At 47.0% G+C, this 19,362-nt stretch overlaps 1 protein-coding gene across 1 annotated transcript in view; it reads left to right on the forward strand.

Annotated features, from left to right (window-relative positions):
• Positions 1 to 19,362, forward strand: part of LOC145403349 (uncharacterized) — a 102,600-nt gene that overhangs the window by 25,390 nt on the left and 57,848 nt on the right. The window contains exons 6-9 of the mRNA XM_080275138.1: positions 10,969 to 11,082; positions 14,728 to 14,784; positions 16,852 to 17,168; positions 18,658 to 18,778. Coding sequence (XP_080131264.1) covers positions 10,969 to 11,082; positions 14,728 to 14,784; positions 16,852 to 17,168; positions 18,658 to 18,778 — 609 coding nt within the window. The remainder of the gene's footprint in view (positions 1 to 10,968; positions 11,083 to 14,727; positions 14,785 to 16,851; positions 17,169 to 18,657; positions 18,779 to 19,362) is intronic.

Genomic DNA, 19,362 nt, shown 5'->3' on the forward strand with positions numbered 1-19,362 from the left:
GTGAAGGAGAGTAAGAAGAGAGTGGATGAACAGTTTAGGAGGAATATGAGTGTGAAATGGAGAGTTAGAAATTGTTTTGGAAGGAGGTAGAGTAAGACAGTGTGAAAGGGGAAATACTAGGGGAGTGAAAGCTGGGAATAATAGATTGTTGGTTGAGAAGAGAGAGAGAATGAGAAGATGGAAGGAGCACTTATGAGGATTTGTTGAATGTAGAGAGTGAGAGCAGTGTGAGTATAAGTGGTTGGGGAATGGCTGGGAGAAGAGATGAGAGGAGGGAGGAAGAGATCAGTAGGGCTGAAGTATTGAAGCAATGAAGATCAAGATTTGAAAGGCCCCGGGTATCGATGGAGTGTGTGGTGAAATGCTGAAGTATGGGGGTGAGATTGTTATGGAGTGGATATGGAAGTTGTTTATATTGGCTTGGGAAGAGGGAAGGCTTCCAGAGGACTGGAAATAAGGCATAAGTGTTCCTTTATACAAAGGAAAAGGGAGAGAGAAGTATGTGCTAACCATAGGGGTATTTGCATTCTTAGTGTGATTGGAAAATGTATGGTAGAATACTTATTGATAGTTAGGCATATAACAGAGGTGCTAGTTGGAGAAGAACAAGGGGGATTTAGGAAGGGAAAACTGTGTGTAGATCAGATATTTGTTCTAAGTTGTTTAGTGGAGAAGTATTTAGAGAAGCGAAAGAAAGTGTATGCTGCCTTCTTGGACTTGAAGAAAGCATATGACAGAGTAGATAGGCAAGGTATGTGAAGGATTTAAGAATATATGGAGTGGATGGGAAATTGTTGAGTGCAGTGAAGTGTTTGTACGAGGGAGCTTGGGCTACAGTGGGAGTGGATGGTGAGCTGAGTGAGTTCTTTGATCTAAATGTGGGACTGAAACAGGGATGTGTGATGTCTCCATGGCTGTTTAATATATACATAGATGGGGTTGTAAAGGGGATGCAAGGTAGGGCAGTGGATGTGGAGGTGGCTGTAATGAATGAGGGTGAGGTGTGAAGATTCCGGTGTTGCTGTTTGTTGATGATACAGTATTGTTGAGTGAAGATGAATGGGAGTTGCAAGGTTTGGTGAATGAATTTGGGAGTGTGTGTAGGAAGAGGAATCTGAGAGTTAATGTAAACAAGAGTAAAGTTATGGTGTTTGAGAGGAATGAAGTCACTGAATGAACAGTGAGATTGGATGATGAGATGGAGAATGTGAGTGCATTCAAGTACTTGGGCAGTGTAATGAGTAAGGATGGCAGTTTTGGGGATGAAGTGCTTGAAAGTGTACAGCAGGGAAGGAAGGTTGTTGGTTCACTGAAAGCGGTGATGAGAAATAGGGAAGTGAGAGTGGAAGTTAAGAAGTCACTGCATGATAGTATTGTGATCCCTACCCTGACGTACGGAAGCGAGGTGTGGACCTTGCTAGAGGGGAACAAGTCAAGAGTGAGAGCAGTGGAAATGAGTTACCTGAGAGGTGCCTATGGAGTGACATGGAGAGACAGGTTGACGAATAAAGTGAAAGAACGTTGTGGGGTGGATGTGGATGTGATTGAGAAAATTAGGAAAAATACACTGAGGTGACTGGACATATGGAGAGAATGGAGAATGAAAGACTAAGAGGGTGTATGTAAGTGAAGTGGAGGGAGAGGAAGACCGCGGATAAGGTGGAGGGATGGAGTTGGGAGGTATATGAGGGAGGGGGGAGTGAGTTGGGGGGAGGGCAGTCCAATGGTGGGTGACAGAGTGGCTAGGAGGCGTTTTGTCTGCGGCCACCCTTTGCGGGATTTGGGCGTCGGGCTTTAGATAGTGTTCTTAGCTAATTGTATTTTTACAGGAATGAGTCAAGCTCGTACTGTCCTGTGTCTTAAATTATATTTATCGTACATACCGATAAATTTATGAATTGTTTTGGCACACACTATTTCATTCAGTAGTGCGTTCCACTGATCAACTGCTTTATTTGGGAAACTAAATTTCCTTACGTCTTTATCACCTCTCTTTTTATGCAGTTTTTTCCAGTGTCCTTTTGCTGATGCATCCCCATAGGTTATGTAATCATTTATGTCTATTTTCTCCTTCCTGTATTGCATTTATATAGCATAATCATGTCTTCTCTTTTCCTTCTCTCCTGTAGTGTAGGCAGATTGTTTTTCTAGTCTTTCTTCGTAGCTTTGATCTCTTAAGCTTGTTTCAATCTTATCTATTTGTTTTTTTAGATGAGGACTCCAGACTACTGATGCATACTCCAGGGTTGGTCTGATGAATGATGTTATCTTTCTTAGCATGTCATCATTTATGTATGTGAATCTATCTATCTATCTATCTATTGCCAGACGCCTCAATTCCATTTGGGGTGGCCACAAACAAATCGCCTCCAAGTCGCCCTGTACCCCGCCATTTCACTGCCCTGCTCCCAACTCACACCCCCATCTCTCATATACCTCTCCACCCCATCCCTCCATCTCATCCTCGGCCTCCCCCTCCCTCTTCCCCTCTCCACCTCACTCACATACACTTTCTTCGTCAGTGTTTCACCCTCCATCCTCTCCACATGGCCAAACCACCTCAGTGTGTTCCTCATAACGCTTCCTATCACATCCACATGTGAATGCTACTCTCATATTTGCAAGCAGTGTATACATGTTCCGTACCTTCTCACTGATGTGGTCTGTCGGAGATAGTCTGCTATTGATAATCACACCTAGGTCCTTCTCTCTTTCTGATGTGTGTAGAGTTTTATTTCCTAACTTATAATCCCAATCAGACCTTACTTTTACCAAACTTGATTACATGACACTTGTCCACATTGAATTCCATTTGCCATGTATTGCTCCAGTTATTAAGTTTATTTAATCCTTCTTGTAGCTCTTTACAAGAGTCTGCATTAATAATTGTCCTTTGTATTTTTGCATCGTCAGCAAACATATGTAGGTAGCTTCCATTTCCAACGCTGTTATCTTTATCATTTATATACAAAAAAAAAAAAAAAAAAAAAAAAAAGATTGGTGCCAGCACTGAGCCCTGTGGAACTCCGCTAGTCACTTTCTCCATGATAAGTAATTCACCCTTAGTACTGTTCTCATTTCTCCTTTTTTGAGAAATTCTTGCATCCAACAATACAGTTTGCTTCGGATTCCTCCTTGATGGTACAGTTTCCATAAAAGTCTTTGGTACGGTACTCTGTCAAATGCTTTCTTGAAATCTAAATAGATACTGTCCACCCATCCTTCTCTTTCCTGTATTGTGTCTGTTACTCTGTTATAGTAGCTCAACAGATTAGTAACACATGATTTTCCTTTCTGAAACCAAACTGTCTTTCTGTTATCATATTGTGTTCTTCTAGATGATTTACCCAAGCTTTTCTTATAAGCTTTTCTAATACCTTTCTTACAACACTGGTTAGTGATACTGGTCGAATGGATTTTTATTCCCTTTCTTGAATAAGGGAACAATGTTTGCTTTCTTCCAAATATCAGGTAGTTTCCCTTGTCTCGAGGATTTCTTGAAAATTACAGAAATTGGTTTACTTAACTCCTTTGGACATTCATGTAGCACCCAACATGAAATTTCATCAGGACCATTTGCTTTTCCTTTGTCTGATTTACTTAACTTCTCCCGTATCTCTCTCTCTGATATTTGTATATCTGGTAATATGTGTGGTCATGCATGTTCCATATCATCCCTCTCAAAAATTTTTTCTTCTGTAAAAGCTGATTGGAAATTCTTATTTAGTGCTTCACAAATATCCTTCTCTTGTGTATATGTGATCCCCTCATCCGTAATGGATTGTATTTTATCTTCTACTTTGGTTTTGCTTCGGATGTAGCTGTAAAATAGCCTAGGTTGATCCCTACTTTTATTTATGATATCCTCCTCAAACTGTTTTTGGGCTTCCCTCCTTATTCTTGCATAATCGTTTCTTGCCTGTTTGTAATTATTATATGCCCTTTCACTATTGTGTCTTCTGTATCTATTCCACAACAAATCTCTCTTTTCTTTTGATTTTTTCCATTCTGTATTGAACCATTTCTTTATTTTCTTTTCTGCTTCTCTGTGCTGTGGAATGTACTTCTGGACTCCTGTTTCATAAAGTTCACAGAATTTTTTATATATAGCCTTTAAATCTTGTCCTCGAAGCTCCTTTTCCCAATCAGTTTCTGAGAAGTACTTCTTTAGGTCATGATAGTTTCCCTTTTTATAATTTAGGCTCTTTTTGTAACATTCATTGCTGTTAACTATGTCATATGCAATCCTGAAGTTGCAATTTAGTACTGCATGGTCGCTTTTGCCAAATTGGGGGTGATATATTAAATTGTCAGTATCGTTTTCTTGCCTAGTAAATATAAGATCTAGCACTGAGGGTACATCGAGTTCTCTTTTTCTGGTGTTTTGCCTCACATGTTGCGTTAGGAAAAACTACTGCATGAGATCCAGGAGCTTTTGGTCCCAACAGCTTTCTTGGCTTATTATATCTAGAGTATTCCAATTTATATTCGTATTAAAGTCTCCAGTTAGTATACTTCTTTCTGAGTTCTCTTCCTTTCTATGTAGTAATGCTCATAAACTCCGATTTGTACTTCCCGTCAGATCCCCATATTCGCCTCTTTCCCATGTGTTTGAACTGGGTGGCACGTACAAATTTGCTACAATTACTTCCCCTTCAGATGTATTGATCTCTACTGCAATCAGTTTTACTTGTGAGGGTATATCTAGTTCTATTTTTTTTACTTTTAGATTTTTCTTTAATATTATAATTTCTACTCCCTTTTTTAAGTTCCTATCTCTTCTCCATATATTGTATTCCTCTAAGTTTAGGATGTCATTTGATATCGTTGGTGTTAATTTTGTTTGTTAGGCATATTGCGTGTGTGTGCGTGTGCGTGTGTGCGTGTGCGTGTGTGCGTGTGCATGTGTGTGCGTGTGCGTGTGTGTGCGTGTGCGTGTGCGCGTGTGCGTGTGTGTGCGTGCGTGTGTGTGTGTGTGTGTGTGTGTGTGCGTGTGTGTGTGCGTGTGTGTGTGCGCGCGCGCGCTGCCAATATCGGGTGATGGTTACAAGCAAGGGGGTCATGTGAGATTTTGACAAGTGATAATCGCAGGGAGAAGAAGGGGAGGGGAGAAGAGTAGATTGGCGGTGCTTGATCGGGACAAGAGAGGTGGGGGGGGAGGAAGTGGGTCTTTTGTAATTATACGAGGACGATTATGGTATCAGTGGGTGGAACAGGCCTGCTGACTAATGAGTATAAGTCCTAGTACATTGGTGTAAGATACTGACCAGTAGGGAATGGGCGACACACACACACACACACACACACACACACACACACACACACACACACATTTTGAGAGGGATTATGTGGAACATGCATGCCCACACATACTACCAGATATACAAACATCAGAAAAAGTAATACAGGAGGAGCTAAGTAAATTAGACAAAGGAAAAGCAAATGGTCCTGATGAAATTTCATGTTGGGCACTACGTGAATGTGCAAAGGAGTTAAGTAAACCATTATTTTTGATTTTCAAGAAATCCTTGAGTCAAGGTAAACTACCTGATATTTGGAAAAAAGCAAACATTGTTCCCTTATTCAAGAAAGGGAATAGACAAAATCCACTCAACTACCGACCAGTATTACTAACCAGTGTTGTAAGCAAGGTATTAAAAAAGCTTATAAGAAAAGCTTGGGTAAATCATCTAGAAGAACACAATAAGATAACAGAAAGACAGTTTGGTTTCAGAAAAGGAAAATCATGTGTTACTAATCTGTTGAGCTACTATGACAGAGTAACAGACACATTACAGGAAAGAGAAGGATGGGTGGACAGTATCTATTTAGATTTCAAGAAAGCATTTGACACAGTACCACACCAAAGACTTTTATGGAAACTCTACTATCAAGGAGGAATTCGAGGCAAACTGTATTGTTGGATGCAAGATTTTCTCATAAGAAGAGAAATGAGAACAGTACTAAGAGGAAACTACTCATCGTGAAAAGAAGTGACTACTGGAGTACCACAGGGTTCAGTGCTGGCACCAATCATGTTTTTAGTGTATGTAAATGATATAGACAGTAACACTGGAAATGACAGCTATTTAAATATGCTTGCAGATGATGCAAAAATACAAAGGAGAATTACTAACATACTCTTGTAAAGAGCTGCGAGAAGAATTAAATAAACTTCATGAATGGAGTAATACATGGCAAATGGAATTCAGTGTGGACAAGTGTCATGTAATCAAGTTTGGTAAAAGTGGAAAAACACCTGATTGGGATTAAACATTAGGAAATAAAACCCTACACACATCAGAAAGAGAGAAGGACCTAGGTGTGATAATCAATAGCAGACTATCTCCGGCAGACCACATCAGCGAGAAGGTACGGAACATGTATACACTGCTTGCAAATATGAGAATAGTATTCACATACATAAATGATGACATGCTAAGAAAGATAATAACATCATTCATTAGACCAACCCTGGAATATGCATCAGTAGTCTGGAGTCCTCATCTCAAAAAACACATAGCAAGATTGAAAAAGTTCAAAGGGCCGCTACAAAATGGGTACCAAGCTTAAAGGATCTAAGCTACAAAGGAAGACTAAATAAACTGAATCTACCAACACTACAGGAGAGAAGGAAAAGAGGTGACATGATTATGCTATATAAATGCATATCAGGGAAGGAGAAAATAGACATAAATGATTACTTAACCTATGGGGAAGCATCAGCAAGAGGACACTGCAAAAAACTGCATAAGAAGAGAGGTGATAAAGACGTAAGGAAATTTAGTTTCCCAAATAGAGCAATTGATCAGTGGAATGCACTACCGAATGAAATAGTGTGTGCCAAAACAATTCACAAATTTAAGGATATGTACGATAAATATGGTTTAAGACACGGGACAGTACGAGCTTGACTCATTCCTGTAAGGATACAATTAGGTAAGAACAGTTAGGTAAGAACACACACACACACACACACAGCATCGTCGGATGTGGACGTCTGTACCGGCGCTCCATACAAGCTTAACACGGCCAGAGGCATTACCTAAATAAGTATCTTTGAATGAGTCAAGCTCTGTACCAGGTTAGACTAAATGATTTTTCATTATTAAAAGGAAAAGAAATAATAAGTTTAAATAAGACTGGTTGAAACAACAAAGAACCACGATGCGTTGAGTCAGCTGGGTTTGTTTATACTACAGAAAGACCGGGAAAGCGTGCACACTGTTGGTACATACTCTGTTCATTTAGTATTACAAAATGGATACATACTTCAGTAAAACAAATTTGGAAAAGAAAAGGGATAAAAGTAAAAAGCAAAATGACGATTTCTACCAAGAACTATTTGAAGTGGAGACTCACAATAGACTGGTTGAACGTGTACACAATCTAGAAATGGCTTTCAAAAATGAAATTGATGAAATAAAGAAGCAAATGCACTTGCAAAAGGAAGAGATAGATAAACTGGGAAAGGAGGCCAATAAGAAAGACACAACCATCAGTGAACTAACAGTGGAATTGAATACCCTTAGGAAGAAAGTGAGTGAAATGGGAAGTACAGTATTTAATCACGAGAGTGTTATGGAAGAGTTAAAAAATGACACAGAGACAATTAGACAAGCAAGCAGTCTTATGGACCAGAGCAGTGATATTGAGGAGAAGATAACACAGGTGAATGAAGCTGTGCAAAGCTACAAAAATGATGTAGAAATCACGTATGCTGAAATGGTGAAAGTAAAGAAAGACTTGGAAACAAGGGTGGAGGAAAAAAGCATTAAAAAGGAAGTGAAAAGAACAATCCAAAACAATCCAAAGTTAGTCAGAGATTCAGTAGAAATAAATAAATCAATAGTAATCACTGGTATAGAAGAGGAAGAAATTAAAAACAAAATCACTAGAGACAAAAGGGAGATGGCAAATGTAATGAACTTACTGAAAGAAGTATCAGAGGAAATCTGTAGTAAAGACATAGAGGAACACAAAAGGTTAGGGAAATACGAGAAAAGCAAGACAAGACCTCTAAAGGTGACTTTCCAGAGTGTAAACACTGTGGAAGAGATACTAAAAAATGCAAAGAATCGTATGGAAAAAGAGGAGTTCAAAAATGTATGGACAATACGAGCTTGACTCATTCCTGTAAAGATACAATTAGGTAAGAACAATTAGGTAAGAACACACACACACACACACACACACACCGCTCGCTGGTGCAGTGGTAACGTTCTCGCTTGCCATCTGGTAGACGGGAGTTCGCGCCTCGCTCAGGTTGCGAAAAGTTTCACTGATGAAGTGGGTGGTTACTGTCCCCCTTGAGCAAGGGGACGGGTGTATGTATGTGTGTGTGTGTGTGTGAAGGTCACAGCCTTGCCCTTAGATCGGACTATATGAGCTCTCAGCTCCCTTCCGGGAGGGTAAAAGCTGACGATCACGACATCCTGTGATCCTGACCGACCCGGTGAATTACACAGTAGACATTATTATGCTACATATATGCATCTCAGGGAAAGAGAAAATAGACTATCCGTCTATCTATCTATTGCCAGACGCCTTAATCCCGTTTGGGGTGGCCAAATCGCCTCCAAGTCGCCCTGTCCCCCGCCATTTTACTGCCCTGCTCCCAACTCACCCCCCCCTCTCTCATATACCTCTCCACCCCATCCTTCCATCTCATCCTCGGCCTCCCCCTCCCTCTTCCCCCCTCCACCTCACTCACATACACACTCTTCGTCAGTCTTTCACCCTCCATCCTCTCCACTTGGCCAAAATAGACATAAATGAATATATAACCCATGGGGAAGCATCAGCAAGAGGACACTGCAAAAATCAGAGAGGCGATAAAGACGTAAGGAAATTCAGTTTCCCAAATGGAGCAATTGATGAGTGGAATGCACTACCGAATGAAATAGTGTGCCAAAACAGTTCACGAATTTAAGGATATGTATGTTAAAATATTTTTTAATAAACGGGACAGTACGAGCTTGACTCATTCCTGTAAAGATACAAATAGGTAAGAACAATTAGGTAAAGAAACACACACACACACACACACACACACACACACACACACATATATATATATATATATATATATATATATATATATATATATATATATATATATATTGCATCGTGCTGGCAAGCAGTAAATGTTGAATTGAAAGTGCCATTACCATATTGATAGCCACAGGGATAAATATTGCAGCGTTGATAAAGTATGATTTACTTTAGATCAAATAAAGTGCATCAGATGTTGATGGATTCATCAACATGTACTATATTTTCTGAAAGGGGAGGGGGACATGGTGTGGTGAGACAAGTGTAGCAATTTTTGAAAGCGGTGATTGTTCGCTAGTGTGTAGCGCTTTAGGTATGTAAGCCAGCTACCTGTGTAGCGCTTTAGCCAGTGAGTATCCTGGGAGAGTGAGGAGTGTATTAATAAGTCACCAACACTGTATCGAACACATTAGGAATTGGTTCACAGGGAAGAATTACATAGTGTTTGAGCAGGAACAAGAACAGTGACTACGATTTTTGAGAGAAGGGAGGATACGTAAACTCACTAGTTTGTGAGTTAACTAGTAACAAGTGTTTTAGTGTGTCCGTTGCGTGTGGGGGGAGGGGGGGCAGACAGCTACAGGTATGTGGGCTGCAAGCGAGAGGCCCGGGTAGCTGTACCGTCGTGGTCAGGAGGACTCTCAGGAGTGGACTGGGGAAGGCCAGGGAATGCCGCCTGCTATTTTTATACACCTGACGCCAACATATAGGCCTTTGGCGCCGTGTGCCCACGGCTAGGTCGGGGGTGACTGGCCGCTGGCGTAACTGGAAGGCGTGCCCTTAACCTCCCGGCAAGCAAGGTCGTAGCAGATTAGACTCGGTGCCTATTGCACTACATAGCACAGACTATGTCACGTCGCTTTGTGGTTTTGCCTTCACACTCTGATTGGGCCCGGCACCCAGGGCGCATCATAGCGTCGCTTTGTGGTTTTAGGTGGGGCCGTGTGCAGAGTGTGGAGGTAGATTTTAGGTGTGGCCGTGTGCAAAGTGTGTAGCTCGTGTGGTGCACACAGTAAGTCCTCTGCAGAAGTCTCTCGAGACTCCACAGGACAAATTTTGAGTTTCTCCCAAAAATGCAGTATAGTATCACCGAGGGCAACCCAACACCCCCAGAAGAAGCCCACAGAGGAGCATATACAGCACGCCTGGACTCAGGGTGACGCCCCTGTGACCCGGAGCTCGCCCGCCACCTCCTTAGCAGGAATACGAGACTACCTTCCGGGCGAGCCAACCACCGACAACCACGGGGTGGAGCTATTACTCTAGCTCCAGTCAGCACCCCTGAGACGGCCGGTAGCCGCTCAACCCTCCTACAGGGGACGGCCTGCAGTCGCTCCAGAGGTAACAAGGAGACTGCCAGTAGCTGCCCCCCCCCTTCATCAGGAGATGGCCAGAAGTCTCTCTGAAGGTGCTCTAAACGAGACAGCCGGTAGCCGCTCGACCCTCCTACAGGAGACAGCCTGCAGCCGCTCCGGAGGTAACGAGGAGATGGCTGGTAGCCGCTCCTGCCTTCGTCAGGAGGCGACCGGTAGCCACTCTGAAGGTGCCCCTCAAAAGACGGCCTGTAGCCTCTCAACCCTCCTACAGGAGACTGCCTGCAGCTGCTCCGGAGGTAACGAGGAGATGGCCAGTAGCTGCTCCGAAGGTGCCCTTGAGTCGGCCTATAGCCGCTCCCTTCCACAGGCCATGGCCAGTAGCCAGGCCTTAGCGACAGCCGGTAGCCACGCCCCTAGAAGGCCACGGCTAGTAGCCATGCAGGCCCTATGGCAGGAGACGGCCGGTAGCCGCTCCTCCGTCAGGTGCTAACTCCTGTCCACGAAACTACAACCCGGAGGGAGACCCCAGCCTGGAGGAGTATTGGAGAGGCCCTGTAACTACCACCGGGCTCTTCTCACTGCAGCCGGTTCCTGAGAGGACCCACCTGATGGACCCCGACGGAGGCCGACACCACAACCCACTCCTGACAGAGTCTTCAACTGCCAAAGACCACAGCCCCCGGGACCTCCGGACCGCCCCCAGGACCCCCAGGTGGGACATCCCTTCGCCCCGACGCCGGAGATCTTCGTCCTCCTTCAGGCGCCTGAGCGAGAGGTTCAGGCAGCTTTTCGGCCTCAGCCCTGAGGGTCAGACTCCTGTCCCAAGCCCTGAAAGTGTGGGACTCTTCGCCACCAGCAGCCCCGGACGAGAGAGGACACCCCTACGCATGATCCCGTGGCCCCTGATTACATAGGCCCCTGGTTAACTCAGCCCCGTCAGTAGTGAGGCTGAGTCGTCTCCGCCGCCCTTGTACCTGATCGCCAGTAGCCTACGCCCAGTCCCGACAGTGAGTGACAGTGAAAGCACAGTGTACGTGACAGTGAAGTAAGGGTAGAACAGTGAGTCAGAATATGGAAAGTCAGTGTAGGATTATAATTGTCCGGCATAACTGTATTTGTGACATCTGCCCGTTCCACTGTAGAATATAGCAGTACACATGTAAGGTTGTTGCCTTGAGTTTTTGTGTCCTGCCTCTCTCTTATTTGTCTAAGCTCCGGTCTAGAAAGAGAAACCAGCTGCACACTAGGCGTTAGAGGGACGGGAAGCCGACCCTAAAACACCTAGCATTACACTCCCTTAAGTCTCACCACTACCACTACTAAGTGTGCTCTCTTTACCTGCTCTAAGCACAGTTTTATTAACATGCTCTCCAAATAGGACAAAGAACATCATCTACTTAAATGCTAGAATTTATTCCAGACAACAAGAAATAGCCCAGTGTTCGCACTGCTGCTATAAATATAGCCCCAACCTTCCTCGGAAATTCTAAAGATCTTAATGTCAAATAAGTATGGATAATTACCAAAATATTGATGAATGTTAAAATATGCTCGCACATACATTCATTTGCATTTCAAACCAATATTTATGTCAAACAGAAGTCTGTCAAGGCAACTTGGCGAGCTGAAGGCGAGACACTTCCGCTAACTTTAGCTAGTTTACGCTGTAACTCCTGTTTTTATTATTATTACTTAAATGAAACAAAATTTTGACCTGATTTCCAATAAGAAAGTGTGTAGGGACCACTGAGCTCTATAGTATGGAGACTCTTTCTCAGAGATAACACCGCGTAATTTATGTAGCCTCTGCCAGGACGGCGCTGGTGTATCGGCAGTTATGTTACACCACCGCTGATGCCCGTGTTTTTGTACTGAGCTGCTGTATGGGTTTTTGAAAGCAGCTGATGATTCCGGAAAATATAGTGCCATGGTCCACTGTGCAGCTAACGGATACAAAAATGGACACAGGAATTCATCGGAAAGAGATGGCGTTACATTTCACAAGTAAGAAATATATCTTGTTGCTAACTCTGTAACAGTACTGCCCCCTGGGGTGGGGCGGGAAGATTCTTCCCTAGTATCCCAGCATGAATGAGGCCACTAAAAGGGGCCCATCAATCTCCACTCTTTCCATGTCCTCTCCTCCTGTTCACTCTGTCATGTAGATATTTCCAAGTATCTTCCTGCCTTTATTTATCTATCTATTGCCAGACGCCATAATCCCGTACGGGGTGGCCATTTGACTGAGTTATGTGTTTTACAGGGAGGGGCACAAACCCTCCACCAACCCACTTGACACGTAGGGAGCACGTATGGTTTGGTTATATGGTTACCACCCAGCGTTGTAAATGGTTTCTTGGCTTACAGGAAACCATTTGGCTTGTCACTCAATTTAAAGCCACCTGTAACAGAAAGAAAAGCAAAAAGTAATGACAGGAAAGATGGGAGAAATAGGAAGAGAGGAGGGCAGGCACAGAAAAAAAATGATAAAGGCTAAGGAAGAAGTAGGCAGCACTACATCAAGTGAGTGGATGATGGTCTCCACCACCTGCCTTTATCAATCTGGACATTTGGTTTCATGACATGGATAGTCTAAGGACTTCCCACACCATTTCAGCACCATTACTTCAACGTAAAACAGCTTCAACATCACTATCATTTCTACGTTAATACCTGTTATGCTAGGTGTTTCTAAGGGTCGGCTTCCCGTCCCTTGAACACCTAGTGTGCAGCTGGGTTCCCTTTCTAGACCGGAGCTTAGAAAAATAAGAGAGAGGCAGGGCACAAAAACTCGGGGCAGCAACCATACACGTAGGCCTATATTGGCAAATTCTAGATGTGGAACAGGCAGACGTCATAAAACAGGAATCTAGACAATTATATGACGTACTGAGATGATGGGTAGTAGTATCACGCAGGATACTGTTAGGACAATAGTTCTGTGTCAAAGTGAATAGCACAATGAGCAGCACTTATGATGTTGGGCAGGAGAATTAGTCACTGACACATTAGGGGAAATCTACACTGTTATTAGGATGGGTGGCTTGGTTTTAGGTCTTACGTCGCGGAAGAGCTATATTACTAGAGCCGAGATACACATTCGTTGAGGTCACTGTAATCACTGCTCGGCATTTCCTCTCTGTCACTGTTTCACTGGTGGTCTACACTTCTGTCACTATATCGCTGGCAGATCTTTGACTTAATTTCCCACTAAACATCTTATCATGCTGCCCTGTATCTATGTCACTGCTTCACTGTCACTGCACTTCCTTTATCACTCACTGTTGGGACTGGGTAGGGTGGCGGCATTGGCAGAGGGCGGTGGGAGAGTTCACAGCCCGGCTCCTGATGGGGGCTGAGCTTCACCAGGGGCCTCTGTGTCCTGCGGCCACAGGATCACTCGTAGGGGGGTCCTCTCTTGTACGGGGCTGTGTGTGGCAAAGGTCCCTGCACTGTCGGGGCTGGGAACTGGAGTACAGTCCTCGGAATGGGGGCCGAAGAGTTTCCTAAAGCGCTCACTCAGACACCTGATGGCGGACGAGTGTCTCCATGCCCCCGATCCTGGGGGCGGCCTCGGGGGCCTGTCTGCTGCAGTCTCCTGCCGTTGGGGACGCTGCTAGGACCAGGCAGCAGCGTCCGCCTCCATCAGAGTCTGTCAGGTAGGTCCCTCCGGAGCCGGCTGGGTGGAGAATAACCCTGGGGATAGCACAGGGCCTCTCCACGGGTCCTTGGGGCTGAAACCTTCCTTCCGAAGGTTGCCTCACTCGTGGTGGACAGCAGGGTCATCTGTGCCCCTGCCTGTCGGCAGGTCTGATGGCAGATCGCCCTCTCGTAGTGGAGTCACTACGGGGTGGGGGACTTTGGTGTTCCTCCCCGGCGCGGCTACCAGCCGTCGCTGGGTTCCTGTGGGCAATGAAACGAGGGGGGCTGCTGGCCATCCCTTCGTTGTAGGCGCAGGTACCGGCCATCAGCTGGGCCCGACTCCCTGACGGGGGTGCAGGCGAAGTGCAGCTACCGGCCGTCAATTGCCTGTTGGCGCGGCTACCAGCTGTCGCCGAAGTCCCATGCGGAGGGCGACGTGCCGACGAGGAGCGGTTAAGCCAGCGTCACACTGAGCAGAAAACGGCTAACACATTAGCCATTTTTGCGAGGCGAATGATCAACAATCAGTGGGATTCAGCTTGCTAGGAGGTTTGTTGATGTGAAAGGACTTAAATGAGGTAAATAAAATTTTCAACATATTTTTAACTGTGAATGATATATATAATTAGAGCTGGAGGTAAGTTTAAATGAAAGTGGATCGCAAAAGTGATTAACATGTTAGCCAGTTTTGCCCAGTGTAACTCTGCCTTTACAGGCCATCTCCTGCCGACGGACGCAGCTGCCAGCCATCACCTGTGTAGTGTACTCTGAGGCAACTACAGGAGGAGAGGGGACGTACCCTTCTCTCCCCAGCGCGGCTACCAGCCGTCGCTGGTTCCTGTAGGGGGGTATAGCAGCACCTGACGAGGGAGCGGCAACTGGCTGTCTCCTGCCGTGTGGCCCGGTTACAGGCCGTGGCCTTTGAAGGACACGGCTACTGACCATTGCCTGAGCCCAGCTACACCGTGGCTCTTAGGGGGGAGCAGCTACCGGCCGTCTCATGAAGGGCAGAGCGGCTACAGGCCCTCTCTGGGAAGCCTTCCGAGCGGCTACCGGCCGTCTCCTGAAGGACTGAGTGGCTACTGGCCGTCTCTCAAAGGGCGTGGATGCTGGCTGACGCTGGGGTGCTACTTGGAGCTGAGGAAGTAGCTCCACCCCGATCCTGTCGAGAGTCAGCTTGCCCGCAAGGTAGTTTCATTTTCCTGCTATGGTGGCGGCGGGTGAGTTCCTGGTCATAGGGGCGCGCGGCCCAGGTGGCCTTACATCCCTGTTGCCCGGAGTTGGGCTGTGCACTGTCTGCCCCTCTGTAGGTTCCTCCTGGGAGTGTTGTGATGCCTTGTATGACTACTGTATACCTGGCGTTTTAATACCATACTGTTTTCCCTTTCTGCAATTACCTTTCTCTACCTTAGTGCCATAAAGGGAAAATTCTGCACTGCTGCAACCAATGGCATTGTTTTATACTCATTGACTAAATGTACCCCATATAATTTTTGAACTAGGCCAAAAAAAAAAAAAAAATCACAGTCCATACACATTTTTGTATTACATGCAATGAGTGTAGGTGTTCAGTATGGCGGCCAGAATCACACGCTCGCTGGGGAGATAGCTTCTCCATACTACAGAGCTCAGTGGTATGGACCTACAGTATATGGTGATAAAGATTATATTTTCCAATTAAGTGCTGATTTGATAAATTACCACCGATTCGGTATTTCGTTGCACTGGGAAGTGGATGGGTATTGGTGTAAAAGCGCCCATAGATATAGATATCGCGTCTCCCATTCTTAAGTTCAGCGGCGATGTGTCTGTGCAACCGCCATCTTGGAGCGGTCAAGCATGTAATAGTGGTGCTTGTTTTAGAGTGAATTAAGACTATGAAAATGAATGTTATGGTGGTGATGGTAGTGGTGGTGGCGGTGGTTTTTGTGGTGATGGTGGTGGTGGTTGTTGTCGTGATGATGGTGCATCTTATTGTGGTGATGGTGGTGGTTGTTGTTGTGGAGATGGGTGTGGTTGTTTTTGTTGTGGAGGTGGTTGTGGTTGTCGTGGAGGTGGTTGTGGTGGTGGTGGTTGTGGTGGTGGTGGTTGTTAAAATGCAGCAGGACATCAAAGCAAACAGCAACAATCCACCAGAAGGAGCCCACGGAGGAGTGTACACGGGGCGAATGAGCTCCGGGGGGAAACGGCCTAAGTCCACCCGGACCGCGCACCCCTATGACACGGAACTCGCCCGCCGCCACCATAACAGGAATACAAGACGACCTGCCGGGTGAGCTGCCCATAAATCAGATCAGGGTGGAACTGTTTCTCCAGTTCCAAACAGCACCTCTGAGACAGCCGGTAGCCGCTCACTCTCCTACAGGAGACAGCCAGAAGCTGCTCTGCAGGTACCGAGGAGACGGCCTGAAGCCGCTCCCGCCTTCGTCAGGAGACAGCCTGCAGCCGCTTAGAAGGTGCCCCTCGGAGAGATGGCCTGTAGCCGCTCACCCTCGTACAGGAGACAGCCTGAAGCCGCTCCGGAGGCTAATCAGGAGACGGCTGGTAGCCGCCCCCCCCCCGCATTCATCAGGAGACTGCCAGAAGTCACTCTGAAGGTGCCCCTGGAGAGACGGCCTGTAGCCGTTCTGCCCTCCTGCAGGAGACGGCCGGTAGCCGCTCTGAAGGTGTCCTGAGACAGCCACGGCCAGTAGCCGGGCCCTAGAGTCAGAGACAGCCTGAAGCCGCTCTTTCATCAGGTGCTGAGCCCGGTCCACCCACCCACGACTTGGAGGGAGCCCCCAGCCTGGAGGAGTATTGGAGAGGCCCTGTGACCACCACCGGGCTCTTCTCCCTACAGCCGGAGCTGACGCCGCAGCTCACTCCTGATGGCGTCCCCGACCTTCGGGGACCGCAGCTCCCACAACCTCCCGACCGCCCCTCAGACTCCCAGGTGGGACCTCTCTGCACCCAGACGCCAGAGATCCTCATCCTCCATCAGGTCCCCGACTCAAAAGTTCAGGCGACTTCGGCACCAGCCCAGAGGGCCAGACTTCCACCCCAAGCCCAGAAGCCTCGGACCCCTACGTCCCCAGCAGCCCTGGACGAGAGAGGACCCCTATGTGATGTCCCCTGCCCCCGGGACCTAGCAGCCCGTGGCGGATCCCAGTCCCGTCAGTAGGGAGGCTGAGACTCCGCTGCCGCCCCTGTGCCTGACTGTGACACATCCAACCTAACAGTGAGTGAAAGTGAACACACGCAGCATAAACACAGTGTAGGAGTGACAGAATAAAGTGAGCTGGTGGTTAGAGCATCAAAGAAAGTGGTGGAAAAAGATAGTGCAATAGTGAGACAGTGAAGGACGGGTCTGCTATAGTGAACAGTGCCACCGTATCACGTGATGATCATATGTAGGCCCCTGTGTTGAAATTCCATTACTGCCAGCTCCACCCGGGTACATAGTGAAGTAGTGTAATAGTGATCTATGGGCTGAAGTACAGTGAACACTATCCAACAGTGACGGCACATCTCGGCAAGACCACGCTTAGGCCCAGTGTAGAATATTAATGCTACCCAGGGAAATCAGACAACTACCACCACCGGCCTAGGAAATCTAAACTCCCCCAGCAACATAAGTGTCTAGCTCAAGTGTCATTCACCCTAACCAATCTGGTCCTGTACAGTATCCTGCATGATACTATTATTCCATATCTGCAGCCCAAGAATTATAATTGTCCAGTTTATTTGTATTTGTGACATCTGCTCGTTCCTGTGTAAGATTTAGTAATACACATGTAAGGTATTGCCTTGAGTTTTTGTGTCCTGCCTCTCTCTTATTTGTCTAAGCTCCTGGCTAGAAAAAGAACCCAGCTATTCACTACATGCTCTAGGGACGGGAGGCCGATCCTAAAACGCCTAGCATTACAGTTGTGGTGGTGGTTGTGATGGTTGTTGTTGGTGTGGTGGTGGATGGTGTGGAGGTTATTGTTATGGAGGTTCTGGTGGCTGTTGTGGTGGTGGTGGTACGCAGCGTATTCTGGGTTCAACTTCTTGAACTCAGCATACGGGCATGGACTTGGGTTCTTTTGTCCAGGACTGGGACAGAGCATGCAACAAAGGATTAGGGCTCAAACACAGGCTAACCAGTCTTACATGTATATTACCATATAAACATACAGTGGACTTGCACAGTACAACACTACACAGGACACAAGGACCACACAGGGTCTAGATCACAGGTAGATACAGGTGGGGACAGGTGTTGGAGGGGGTCATCAGGGATGCACTCTTGGGAGAGGCGCTGGTCTCGGGCTGTGTACAGTACTCAGGTGTCCGGTGTAGGCTGAAGTGCGGCGTCGTGGGAGGCCCTTTCCTGGTGGGGGCCTTAGGGGTGTAGTGGCCCTTTGGACTGCAGCCAAATAGGGCAAGTAGGCACGCTGCTCTGTGCCTTCCCTTGGCTGTGGTGGGAGTCCTGGTAGAGGGTCCAGGCTGGTCCGGGCCCGGGGTCCCGGGGGCTGCAGTCTCGTTGGGAAGGGGAGACCGTCAGGGGTTGTCTGTGGTTGCTCACTCCTGGGGAGTCTGACAGTTGCTGAGGGCGTCGGGGACTCAGCTGCAGGGACAGGACACCCAGGCTCATAACAAGTCCACTCCAGACACTCTCCAACAGGAGTCCTGTAGGGGAGCAATCTCCACCCTTAGTGGTACAGGGGGAGTATGAGGGGCGTCTTGCTCAGCCTCTGGAGGGGCAGGCTGAGCCTGGGACGTTGCTCTCAGCGGGAGCCTCCAGGGTAGTGGAGGGGGGAAGACTGGTGGTCTTTCCCTCGGCTTGGCAGGTTCGATGGACTCTGCCGGAACTCCACTGCGGGGCAGTGGAAGGAGATCTGGTAGATTCTCCTTTTGCCTGGCAGGTCCAATGGACTCTACCAAGTCTCCCTCCCGGGGTAGTGGAGGAAGGAAGTCCAGTGGACCTTCCCTCCACCTGACAAGTCCGGTGGACTTTGCCGGAGCACCACCCGTCCCGGGGACAGCAGGAGGAGGAAGTCTGACGGACTTTGACTCCTGCGGCGGGTCTAGTGGACTCTACCACTGTCCTGCTGCTGGGGGAAGGTCGCAGACGAGGGGTATCTGGTGGATTTCCCCTCTGTGGCAGGTCCGGTGGACTCTACCATGGCTCTGCTCCCTTCCCTGGGACTATAGGTGGGGGAAGTCCGATGGATGTTCCGAAGCCTCTGCTCCTGAAGGTGGGTGGCAGAAGAGGGAGGTCTGATGGACTCTCCCTCTACAGCAGGTCTGATGGACTCTACTGCACCGCTGCTCCCCTTGAGGTACATAGTTTAGGAAGACCAGTGGTCTTTCCTCCTCTTATGATGGC

The sequence above is a fragment of the Coenobita brevimanus genome, chromosome 60, assembly GCF_032717465.1.
Source record: "Coenobita brevimanus isolate Jiangsu-jjx chromosome 60, ASM3271746v2, whole genome shotgun sequence".
NCBI classification, from domain to species: Eukaryota; Metazoa; Arthropoda; class Malacostraca; order Decapoda; family Coenobitidae; genus Coenobita; species Coenobita brevimanus.